The sequence below is a fragment of the Hydra vulgaris genome, chromosome 13, assembly GCF_038396675.1.
Source record: "Hydra vulgaris chromosome 13, alternate assembly HydraT2T_AEP".
NCBI classification, from domain to species: Eukaryota; Metazoa; Cnidaria; class Hydrozoa; order Anthoathecata; family Hydridae; genus Hydra; species Hydra vulgaris.
The window spans coordinates 38,433,830-38,446,439 of NC_088932.1; the positions used below are offsets into that span (position 1 = coordinate 38,433,830).

The 12,610-nt window shown below is 27.5% G+C and overlaps 1 protein-coding gene across 1 annotated transcript in view; it reads right to left on the reverse strand.

Annotated features, from left to right (window-relative positions):
* LOC101235394 (long-chain-fatty-acid--CoA ligase ACSBG2) overlaps positions 1-12,610 on the reverse strand; it is a 53,871-nt gene that overhangs the window by 7,193 nt on the left and 34,068 nt on the right. Inside the window, exons 12-13 of the mRNA XM_065815329.1 lie at positions 7,861-8,106; positions 7,439-7,555 (exon numbers count right to left, since the gene is read on the reverse strand). Of these exons, the coding sequence (XP_065671401.1) occupies positions 7,439-7,555; positions 7,861-8,106 (363 nt within the window). The remainder of the gene's footprint in view (positions 1-7,438; positions 7,556-7,860; positions 8,107-12,610) is intronic.

Below are 12,610 nucleotides of genomic sequence, written 5' to 3' on the forward strand. Positions count from 1 at the left end.
TCATTATTATTTAATCTGTGTAATATTTGATTTGCTTCAGTTTAATGTTCTATAACATTTTTAAGAAACTTAACCATGATATAATTTTGATTATTATATGCTGTTCTTTTTACTGCAAGTATAACTTGTTCAATTGAATCTGTTTTAGGGTCAACTACGTCATCAGCTATTTGTCGTTTACTTCTGTTGCTTAATACTGAAAAATTCTTTTGATGAATTGTGATGAATTTTTAATGAAAGTCCTGGTTTTTTTTAATTTGATAAATTGGTATATTTTTCAATTGGAAAAGCTGGACTGTCAAACTATTTTTGATACTGGTTTTCAAATTTAGCATAAAACTTATGTACTTTTTCCCACTTATCTTTATATCTGATATACAAAATTCTCCATAAATTTAAAAGTTTTAAGGTATGACATTCACGATTACTTACTATTGAAGAAATATACTCAAAAGCCTTTTGAGAATTTTTTTGTGACAGTATTAGAGGGACTAAAGTACTTGATGATTTCACTTCTGAATAAATTTGAATATATTTCATTGCCTCTAGTAGTATTTGCTTTGGATTCCATTTTTGAAAGTATTTTTTTACGACAGAAATATGTAGTCTTCTTTCAGTAACAATAACAAAGAATTAACCTGTTTTTATCTTTACTAAATCAAAATCTTATTTTTACAAAAGTTTACTTAAATTGATATTGGATAATGGCCCACAAATGATCCTCAAAAATTGTAATTTAAAAACCACTTAATTTTTATAAATTAAGAGTTATTATAATCACAAACCACATAGTCTAAATCAAATCTTCTATAACTTTCCACAATAGAATTATAGAATAGTATTTAGTTATAATGATACATTCAGTAATAAACAAATGTATTAGATGAGAACGCATTGCAAAAAATCGCAATGATTGGAGCATGGGAAAAAAATACCCTTAAAAGGTTTCCCCCCTAGCCCAAATGCGAGGACAATGAGTTATTAAAAAAAACCTAATTTATTATCTTATACTAAATTCAAATTCATCGATAGATTTCAAATTTTTTTAAATCATCTTTTATTGTTCATATGTTATGACAATTCTGGATCCAACACTCATTAAAGATGCAGAAAAGAAACATTTTAAAAAGACCATGCGTCACTAAAAAAACAATTAATTTAAAAAAGGACAAAAAGGTGCGGCTACATTTTTCACTAAATTTTTCTCTAGCAAATTTAGCATCAACAAATGCTAAGACCACCTTGTAAAGAATTGTAAATCATTTTTCCTAAGTTAAAGTACCATATAATTTTGCAATATTTTTTCATATTTTGGCCCTACTTTCATGACTACATTCAATATACTTTTTTTTAACTTAAATTATCTAAAACTAGCCTCAATGGCCTTTCAATCAATGTATATATCTGTGAAAATATAACAATTATTTTTATATAAATCGGTCGGAACATTACCCACAAAATTTCTCTTGCATCACCATTTTGACAAAAAATTTCACTTTGTAACTAAATATCTTTTTTTTGATATTTTTTAAAAATTTGATATTACATATATCACATTTTCATCTTGAATGTCTTAGCAAATGAACCCACCATACAAAAAATTGTAAAAAAGTATTAAAAATTTCAATTTTGGCCACCCAACATCCCACTGTGCAGTGTTACACCCTGTTGTATCAGCAAAAATTCCAATTATAAAACTTTTCAATTCCAAACTTTTAAAACATGCAAATGCTTGATCATATCCTTTACCCAATTAATAAACTACACCTAACAGTTCATTATGTTGCCTTCTATTTGTATTTAAATTTCAGTCTCGATTTATGCAACAATAGCATTTTTTTATATAGATATATTAAATATATTTTCAATAGGCATTTTTTTTTATTGCAGAATAGTTTTGCATGTTTTCGTTTATAGTTGAATAGTTTTGCATTTATAGTTTGCATTGCATAGTTTTCGTTTATAGCTGAAACTTTTTTTGTATTAATGTGCAAAATTAAATTATTATTTTTATATTTAGACTTTTTCCCGAATAATTTCTGGTTCACTGATTACTTGTTCCTTATGAATCTTAATTTTTCTACTTTAAAAGTTTTATTTCATTAAGAATAATATTTTTACATCTTAAAAATAATTCCAATAATCCTGTCTGTATACCAACAGAAATTTCAAAATACCCACAAAATTCACAAAAAGCTAAATAACTTTTTTAATATTGAGAATTTGTAGGATTTTTTTTCTGGTTTATTAAAGCAATTTTGCAGTGTAAGAAAATTTTTTTTTTTTAATTTCAAGTTTCTATGGAAAATAAGATTTTATTTTTTAAAAAGTGTCTGCTTTTTGGAAAATTGTCCACAAAAGCGGAGAGTTCTAAATTATATGAAAAAAACATAGATAAATTGATAAATTCAATATTTTAATTTTTATTGTTAAAATATACACATGATAATAATACAAGCAGAAAAAACTAAAAAAAACTAAAATAAAAAAACATAAGCAAGCTTGAGCTTGAAATAAAATTAAAAAATGTATAAACTAGGTTCTGCAACTTTTCGTGCAAAAGTATTCTTCGCCTTTTATATATCTTTTTGGAAGACAAGGTTCACAAAGTCACGAACTGCAACTTGATTTTTCACAAATTTTCTATAAAACTTGCATCTCTGGCTTTTCATTTTCAAAAAACTTTGGGCACTTTTTGTACTTTCCTTTTGGTTTTCTTGGCAGGAGTTTCTACTTCTGCTGCTGCAATTACAATATATGTTCATTTTAATAACTTTGCGTCTTCTTCTCTTAACTTGTTTAACCATGCTTCTTCTGTTAAAGCTTGACCAGCAACTTGCTGGTCAAGCTTTAACAGAATTGAAATTGCTTCAAGAGAGCTCTTTCAAGACTAATTTTTACACAAATTCTTCTTGAGAAGTTAAATTTAAAGTTGAAATTGAAGTTGGAGTTGCAGGCAGAATTAAGGTTTGTGCAGTTCAGGCAAAGAACTTGGGCTGCATGGTGATTTTGCAATTGCTGATGATGTTATTAAGGTGTTATTAAAAGTTTGACAAACTTTTGATTTTGATTTGTCAATGTTGTCTTTATTTAACGGAAAGAGCCCAGTGTTTTCAAAACCAGCAATAATTTGAGTACGAGTGTAAGCTTTGTTGCTTCTATACAACTGAGCAAGGAGACTTAAGAAAATTTTTTTGGACAAATTGCTTAAGTCATTTTCAGCATAAAAATTTTCTTAAAATATCACCCCAAACATCTTTAACATGGCAAAATACACCAACATCAAGAGGCTGCAGAATGTGAGATGAATGGGCGGGAATGCAAATTAGTTTTCTATACACTTTAAGCTACACTTAGTGATATGTGTGTGCTGCGGCCATCCAAAAGTAAAATATGTTGACCACCAATTTTTTGAATGTGAGGAATAAACATTTCATCGAGCCACTGCAAAAATTGATTACTTTCCATCCAACCAGATGGTGATGTTGTGTAAAGTATGTTTGGTGAGCCTCCTTTAATCTAATCATCAATTCTTTGATTTGTAAACAACAAAAGGCGGTAGAAGGAATCTGTCAGCATTAACACAATTAAGAACACTGTAGTTTATTTTTTCGTTATTTCTAGTTAATACTTGCAACGCTTTGCACCTCTTGTGGCAATTACTTTCGCATTGCCTTTGTCACTATTGAAACCAGTTTCATCACAATTCAACAAATACATGGCTTTACTAAAACCCATTTTTGAAAAATCAAAATGTTTTTTCAAAACATCAAAATAATGGGCAATAATTTATGATGTGTATGACCCTGCTCTCAAAGGTGCGATGTTTGTAGCTGTTCTTTTGCTTAGTTCTGAGTGCCATCAAGTCATAAATCCTTTGTACCATTTGCGACCAGGTGTTCCATTTTTGAACAAACATGTTTCATCATTTTCAATTAAACAGTCTCACACAAAACTTTGAACTTGATCTAATCGTCTACCAAAACCCCCAATCGCCAAGCATCTGAAGAAGGTGAACCAAGGTTAACTCGATAAACGGCTCAATTTTGTTGTATTGTCACTACCAATTGCTAAATTCTTATTTGATTTTCACTCGGGTAACATTGATTTTAGTATGCAATAGAATTGAGTTGCGCCTCTTAAACTTTACTTGCCATTTTCAATCTTATTCAATGGTTTTTTTAATGTCTCTATGCACTTTTGTGTTTACTTTGTGTACTTTTGTGTTTACTTTGTGTACTTTTGTGTTTACTTTGTGTACTTTTGGACTTTAACTTCAACGGTATAAGTGCAAAAGTACAAAATTAACTAACACGAAAGTGTGAAAACTTAACAAACCCAAATGAAAAAAATTCAATCAGTGTGAAAAAATAATAAAATAAACTAACTTTAAAATAATAAAAAAATTAAACTAGAGTAAAAAAATTATAAACAACCTATTCAATTTTTTATTGATTATAGGGTGGATTTATGGTGTCCGGTTTAAGATGAAAACTGAAGAAAATCTTATTTCTGTCATAACTCTTTAACAAAGTAAGATTATGATAATCTAAAACTATTTTTGAAATTAGCAGAAAATTTCCAACAAATTACCTTCCTTTGTTTTTAAACTATCTTTTTAAACTTTTCATGCTTAGAACCTAATTTCCCAAAAAAAGTTTGATTTTTAGTGTTAGATTTAGTTTGAACTTAAATATCTTATCAACGCAATCATCTGAATAATTTTTTTTTGAAATTTTATAATTTTGCACACACTAAAAACTTTTTAAAATTTTGCAAATATCTTTATTTTTAGTGAAGATATCTAGTTTTTTCGATAAGTGTCCGCTTTTGGGCACTGTCTGGTTTGTGGTACTTTTACTCTATTTTTCATTGTCAAAATTTTCTAATACAAATAATACTGATTTTCATTAATAAATTTTTTTAATTAATTGCCATTTGATGAAAAATGTTTTAAATTTGAGTTTTTTGTGAATCCTCTTTTTGCTCAAATTAATTGGCTCTCTTGATATTTTTTGTTTATTTTGTCAATTATCATTGTTCTTGTCATTATTAGTCCTTTGCAAACAAAAGCCACAGTTTTCACAGCAGAAACTTAAATTTCAAAATAATGTTAAAAATTATGTAATAAATAATGTACATTATTTGAATCAATGGTCAACTAATACTTCTGAAAATAATACATTGAGTATATGTAATAACCCATATAAACCCAATAAATAATAACCAATAAGTCGCAGTTTTCAAACAGCAGAAACAACACAATTGACATCTTTTCTTAATACATAGCAGCTTGTGAATTATAAGTTGAGGGCAAGAAATAATTTCAGTGTGTTTTTTATTATTTTTGTTGAAATTTAGTTATTTGCAGCAGTGATAAAAATATCTTAAAACATCGTCTTGTGTAGTCAACGTTCTGCAATCAACTTCATGTGTTGGTTTTAATAAGAATATTTCAGTATTTGAAAATGTTAATACTAATTTTTTTGGAAGTATCTTATATAATAACATAGAATAGGAAAACAAGTTGTAGTTTTTCCAATCCCTAAAAATGGACCTGCCTAATATACACAGTGTTTTCAAAAAAAGTAGACACAGTAAAATAATTTCTTATTTATTTCAAATTCACAAAAATGCATCAATATATACTAAAGTCATAAACTTTAATGAGCTTTAATGTGTCTTACATTGACGTGAAAACTACTTTGATCTAAAAGTTAAGATACACTGAAATAGATCAAAAAGCAGTAAGTGAAGCAACTAAGGGGCAAATAAAAGCTATAAAAGATGGCTTTGTGATCAGTAACAGAAAAACAGCAGGAATATTAAAAATTTCAGGAGCTGGGTCAGAAATACTATGAAAAACACTCTCAAAAAACATTTAAAACAACAGATATATTGATATGATAGCCAACCTAATGCAGGATTCAGGATGCAGGAGAATCAGGATCCTGCATCCAGGGTTAAAAAACTACAAAGCCTGAAAGCTTATATTTTGTCAAGAGCCACTCTAAGTTATTGTAAACTTAAAAACACATTCAACAAAAACCGTGAAAAACAATTTTCTTCAAATACAGCACTGTGACTATAGATCCAATTTTACTGACTCGAGTGTTCAATATGCCAACTAATAAATTAAATAGGGTGCTAGTACTCCTCTATGCCCCCTCAAGATGCCTTTGGCTTTAATTTTAACAAAGTAGGTTATAAGTAATTTTATACAGATTGAATTAGCTAACATAAATTTTAAAAAAACTTTATTATCGGTCAAAAAAGTCATAAAAATGACCACATAAAGTGAGTTTTGGTGAATGTTATTTTTACAAATATCAGACGCTTTTTTCATATTTCAAAAAATTTCATGATAAAGTGCATCATTTTTTCCTGTTTTTATTAAATTAAAAAATTTAATAAAAACATAAATATCCCATAAAATTTTTATAATAGACAAGTAATATGACCATACTATTTTCTTCTATTTTTATCAAATTTTAAAAACAAGGGAAATTCATTTTTATAAAGAATAGTTTATAAGAGTCCTGAACTTGCAAAAAAAAAAAGAAATCCGAAAATGTCTTGCTCAGAAGATCCACTTTTTTATAGTTCTTTTTGTTTTGTAATAAATGTACAAATGTTGAAGATCTTTTTATAGACGTTTTTATAAAGAAAAAGTGACTAAAACCTTAATTATTAAAAAAGTATATAACTTTAAGAAAAAGGAATTTCCACAATCTTTATTTAAATTAAAAAAAAAAAGTTTAGAATCAGATGTAAAAGTAAATTTTGTAAAATTAAATACAGGCTTGGTCAAGAGTGAGTGCGATCGTACTCTATTTCTGACCACACAAATTGTATTTAGTGGCGTAAAGCATGAAATGTTTATAAAAATATATTTACTTTTTTATTTATGATATAATTCAACTACCGCTAGTTTTATTAAAATCTTGTTGAAATAAAACATAAATACTAGAAGAATTATATTATACGCTTTGATAAATTGAAGAACATTTGTTTTTTGACTAAATGATCATTAGTAGGAAGCTGTTACTTTTTATAAAAGTGTTGCTTAATTTTATAAAAAAATTATAAATGAGAGTAGTTTAGAAATAATTTGTTCTAAACGTAATTTTTTTTGTTTTAGTTAAGTTTTTTTCTTTGTTAAGAATTCATTTCTTTTTTTAGTTAATTTTTTAAGTAGTTGTATTCTGTCAAATTAAGTTTATCTTTGTGCTTTTTGAAATGTTCTCAAAACATCTAAAAAGCTGTAGCCATGATGTCGCAACTAAATAATATATGCGTGGTCAGATATAGTGTGCGATCGCACCCACTTCCTGACCAAGCCTGACAATATAGACATTAATCTTTAAATCATATATGTAAATTATACATCACAGATATAATACCTTGGTATTCCAAATGTATTTAAAAAAAAAATTACTTCATCAATTTTTCCAACATCTCCTGATTTCAACCATCCATCGTCATCAAGAGATTCTTTTGTTTTTTCCTCACTATTAAGATACCCCATCATAATATTTCGCCCTCTAAAGCACAGCTAAAATAAACAAATATTCATGTATTAATGAATAATTATTGGACTGTTATAACTTAAGTGTTTTTGTGTTAAATTAATTAATGTTGCTAAGTAAAGAGATTTCTATTTCAGATTGACTTATACATTATAAATCAGTTCCTTTGGGTAAATACTCTGCAAAGTAAAAAAAAATACATTAATGAAAACAGTGAAACTAAAATCAACCATATCTGTTCCTTCAACATACTTTTTTATTAAATAGCTGTGTTATGGGTGTTAAAATTTTTTTTTTATAAAAAAAAATTTTTAACATACAAATAACATACTTCACCACTACCATCTTCGTCTGGATTTCCAATTTTAGCTTCATTAATTGGGAGCAACTTTCCAACAGAAGTAATACGTGAATGTCCTGGTGAACATACTGTTAAAGGACCTGTTGACTCACTCATCCCATATAATTCCAATAGAGGCAAATTCAAACTCTGAAAATATTCTAATGTTTGCTTAGATATAGGAGCAGCAGAAGTAAAAATCAAACGACAACGATCTAAACCAAGACTTTTGTGAACCTAAATAAATGTTATATATATATATATATATATATATATATATATATATATTTATATATATATATATATATATATTTTATACTGCTAACTAAAATTAAAATTAGGATAAACTAAGAGTTTGTGAAAGGGAATATCTACATTTGAAGAGGATCTAATATGAAAAAAACAATGAAAAAAATATGAAAACATATCGAAGAAACAATATGAATGTATTATTTGAAAACATATAATCTGTGGTAGTTAGGGTTTCTCAAACGGGATCCCGTTTTCAAGAAATTACAATTGCAAGAAATTTCAATGAATAAAGGGTTGTCCCTGATATGAAAAATATAAATAACCACGGACAAATTACAAGTACTTGTACGTGCAATAAAAGTAATTAGTTACACATAAAAGTTGGTAGTTAGTAAGTAAAGTAATTAGTTATGCAAAGAAAGTAGTTGGTATGTAAAAAGTGAAATAAGTGAAGAACCAAGTAAGTGAAGTTTAAAATTACAACTATTTTAAAATAATTTATATAAATCTACAATTAGCACACTATTTCGGGATTTAATTGTAGGTAATATTGTTTTATATTTATATTTTAGTATATTTTAATCTATTTAATTAATAGGATAATAAATATACCTCATCATGTCAAGTGGATCTAAGGCATGGCAAAATTTTACAAAAGAAAAAAACACAGAATCCGCCACTTGTAATATATGTAAAACAACAATAATGTGAGAAGGATTTTTAACAAGTGGTCTTCTTTGTTATTTAAAAAATCTTCACAAGGAAGTTGAAATTGAAGTAACGAAAAAAAGGCCAAACGAAGACACAAATTTTGAAGTTAGAAATGCTCAACCTAAAATTACGTCATTTATAAAAAAGGAATCTATAGAAGAAATTGTTTCAAAATTGGTGGCTGTAGATGGCTTTTCTATTAATGCTAGTGCAAAATCTGAATTTATAAGAAAATCTTTATCTGATAAAGGAATGATATTGCCAAAAAACCCTTCATATGTAATGAACTTAGTAAAAAGCCAATACCATCTAGCAAAACAAGGAGTGGTTAAAGAAATGACTATGCAAATTCAAGGTGGCTCAAGATTCTCTATTTCGATGGATGAATACACATCTTTAAAATAAATTATCCGAATTTAATTTATCTAAAAAGAAGTATATGACTAGTATAACTGACGGTGCATCAGTTATGAAAAAATATGGAAGATTAAGTGGGATGGAACATCAACTTTGTTATGCATATGGGCTATATTTAGCGATGCTTTTAGCGATAATTTTGTGATGTTCTTTACAAAAAACAGTGATTTCAAATTAATCGGACAGTGAGTGTAATGCATCAAACAGTCAGAATTCTGATGAAAATAATATTGAAGATGACAAGTCTGAAGAAATTGATTTTACAACTTCAGTGGATTTACAGTCCAGCCAAAACAACGATTTATTAAATTTACAAGATGCTGAGATTACTGACGAATTATTAGGCATATAAGTATTGCACAAACAACTCAAAAGGTCCGGAAATTGTACGAATGTTTCATAAATCACCATTCAAAAATGAAACTTTACAAACATATGTAAAAATTACATGTAATAAAGAACTCAAGTTAATACTGGATGTAAAGACAAGGTGGAATAGTCTTCTTGCAATGTTGGAGCAATTTACTGCATTAGAAACATGTACATTAAAAACATTGATATATTTTAAACACAACAATATTAACAATATTTTGGAGGATATTTAGTGGTGCAGACTGTAGTAACGGCGTTACAACCAATTAAATTGGGAATTGAAAGATTCGGCTGAGGCAACGCATCCTTACTTGATGCAGAGGGTGTATTAGTGTTTATTTTAGATGTTTTGTGCAAGAATAAAGATTGTTTTTCGGTTAAAATGCTGCAGTGTGTGCAACAGAGAATTGTTGAAAGATGGAATAAAAACTTAGTTGGCTTGCTAAAGTATTTAAACAATCCATCAAATTATAAACAAGAATCTGACATAGATTCTGTATTATTATTGCCTTCAAGCTATGGCTGAAAAATTATTTTCTAAGCTGTTTGTTGAGGATATTAATGGTGGTGGAAATTCCGCTGAAATTGAAGAACTAGAATGCAGTAATGATGGGACTGAAACATCGTTTATGGCCGAATCAAATTTGAAGACAACATCTGAATTAACACTTCATCAAAAATTAGATGCTGCCATTACCAACATTAGTCGAATTGAGAGTCCAGAAGATGTATTATATGACATTAAAAATATTACAAAAAAAATTGATATTTTTGATGCAACGAAAAAGCGTACAAATAATTTAGAAAAATTATATAATGCTCTATTAACTATCCCACCGACATCAATCAATTCAGAAAGAGCTTTTTCGGCAGCAGGTCTTTTTGTTACAAAAATTCGGTCATCGTTAAGTGATAGCGCTATTGACAATTTATGTTTTTTAAAAAATTATTTTAAAAATTAATATATATAAAATATAAAGTTACTGAAGTTTATATTTGTTTTGTTTTGAGAGTCATAGTTTCTAAGAATTATTTTGTATTTATTTTCTTGTTAAAAGTAATAGTATTAAAAAGGCGGTATTTGTTTGAATTTACACATTTCCCCCACCTAATTGAATAAATTCTTGCTTGTTACCTAATCTTGGAATTTCCTGAGATCCCAGGAAATTACTTATTTTTGTCCCAGAATCCCGGGAATTAGATTTTTATGGGAAATGAGTAACCCAAGTGGTAGTACTTGAATACAGTGTTGACTGCAGTTAAATTTGTCTTCTTGCTAAGAGTCTATTAAATTTATTCAATTACATACTCAATTAATCAATTTTCTTTTATTTTATACTTATGATTAATGTTAAGCTTAATTATTCTAAATTTTCTATTATTATACTAAAATATTCTTTTATTAAAACCTTATTGAAAAACTTAAGATTATATAGTTTTAAACTAGATTGTACTAACTAAGCAATAGAATTAAAGCTTACTCTTTGGTTTAAACATAAGTTGTATTTTAAAATGTTCATGTAAATAATTAGACTTTATATTTTGTTCATATTATTTTAATGTGAAGATGTGTTAATAAAACAAATATTTTTACAGAAAATACTAATCAATTTTTAACCCTCTCTGCCCTATTTTCCCCCTTTTTATTTGATTTCCTATACTTGATGATATATCAATGGCAAACAATCTGCAAGCAATTCATTTATTTGTGTAAAACTAACTTTATCGGAGTAACAGGTTCTCTTACTTCTAAGACATCATTGTACAAATGATGTCTTAGAAGTAAGAAAACCATTTTGTTTTTAGTAATGATTTTTAATATATAAATATGAAAAATAACAATAAAAATTCATGTTGCTCCTGAACAGTTTTTTTATGTCCTGAACAGTTTTTTTTACTGGAGTTATATCTTGTTTGCGGATTAAGTTATCTATATATGACTTATTTGAATTTTTTATTACTGAAAAAAATTAACAACCAAAAACTGTTTCTGCAAATATAACCGATTGTAAACTTTTTTTAAAATCTTTTTTTTCCACCTATAAAACTGCAGGGGCCACTACAGTCAAGGAAATTAAAAAAAAAAATTATAACTCTCCTAATCTTTTATTTGTGAAACACAAGAATCCAGAGTCACCAAGCCACCTGAGTCAGTCATTTTAACAATTGTTACTCATAAATAGACATTTAATCTAAAAACATTTGTTCAGATTAAAAATACACAAGCTTAAAAAAAAAAAGGCTATACTGGAATACAACTTTAACCTGGGAAGAAAACTGTGCTTAAAAAGTATATCTATAATTTGTTGAGATAAGATTGCATTAAATATATATATTGAAGCTATTTTTTAAAAACAAGGATAACTTTTTCTATGACAATATAACAGTCTGTGCTCTTTACACTGTTCATAATCAGCAAAAAAAAAGAAGGATTCTATTATCTATTGAATGTAGCAAGATAAGTTGATAAGTAAGAGCTTGTTTTAAAGGCGGATAAATACTCTACTAAAATTAATCTTGTGCAGCCCCTGGAGGTCCTGAAAAAAAATAATTATGTATATATTTTATGTGAAAAGAGAATTTATTATATCAAAAAATTTAATTTTTTTTCTGATGTTTATTCTTTCTTCAGATCTTTCAAAAAATCTAATCCTAGTGTGCAGTTTTTGAAAGCCTGAAAGCAAGGTTTCTGTTATTTGGAAATTTAGGTCTTAAAGCTGGGCTATGTAATGGTACTAAAATGAAAAATTGTACTCTTTGAAATAATTATATTATTGCTGAGGCTTCGAAAGATGTTTCTGGTGGTAAACAGGTACTTGTTCCTTGAATTCAGTTGGGTTCATCAGATTTTAATTTACATTTTGTTCTAAAATGTCTTCATTTTCCAGTCCAACTGTCATAGTTAATGACAACAATAAAAGTTAAAGTCAAATATTTGACTTTTTTATGTGTGCTATCATACTATTTTTATTTGATTGCTATGTTTTTA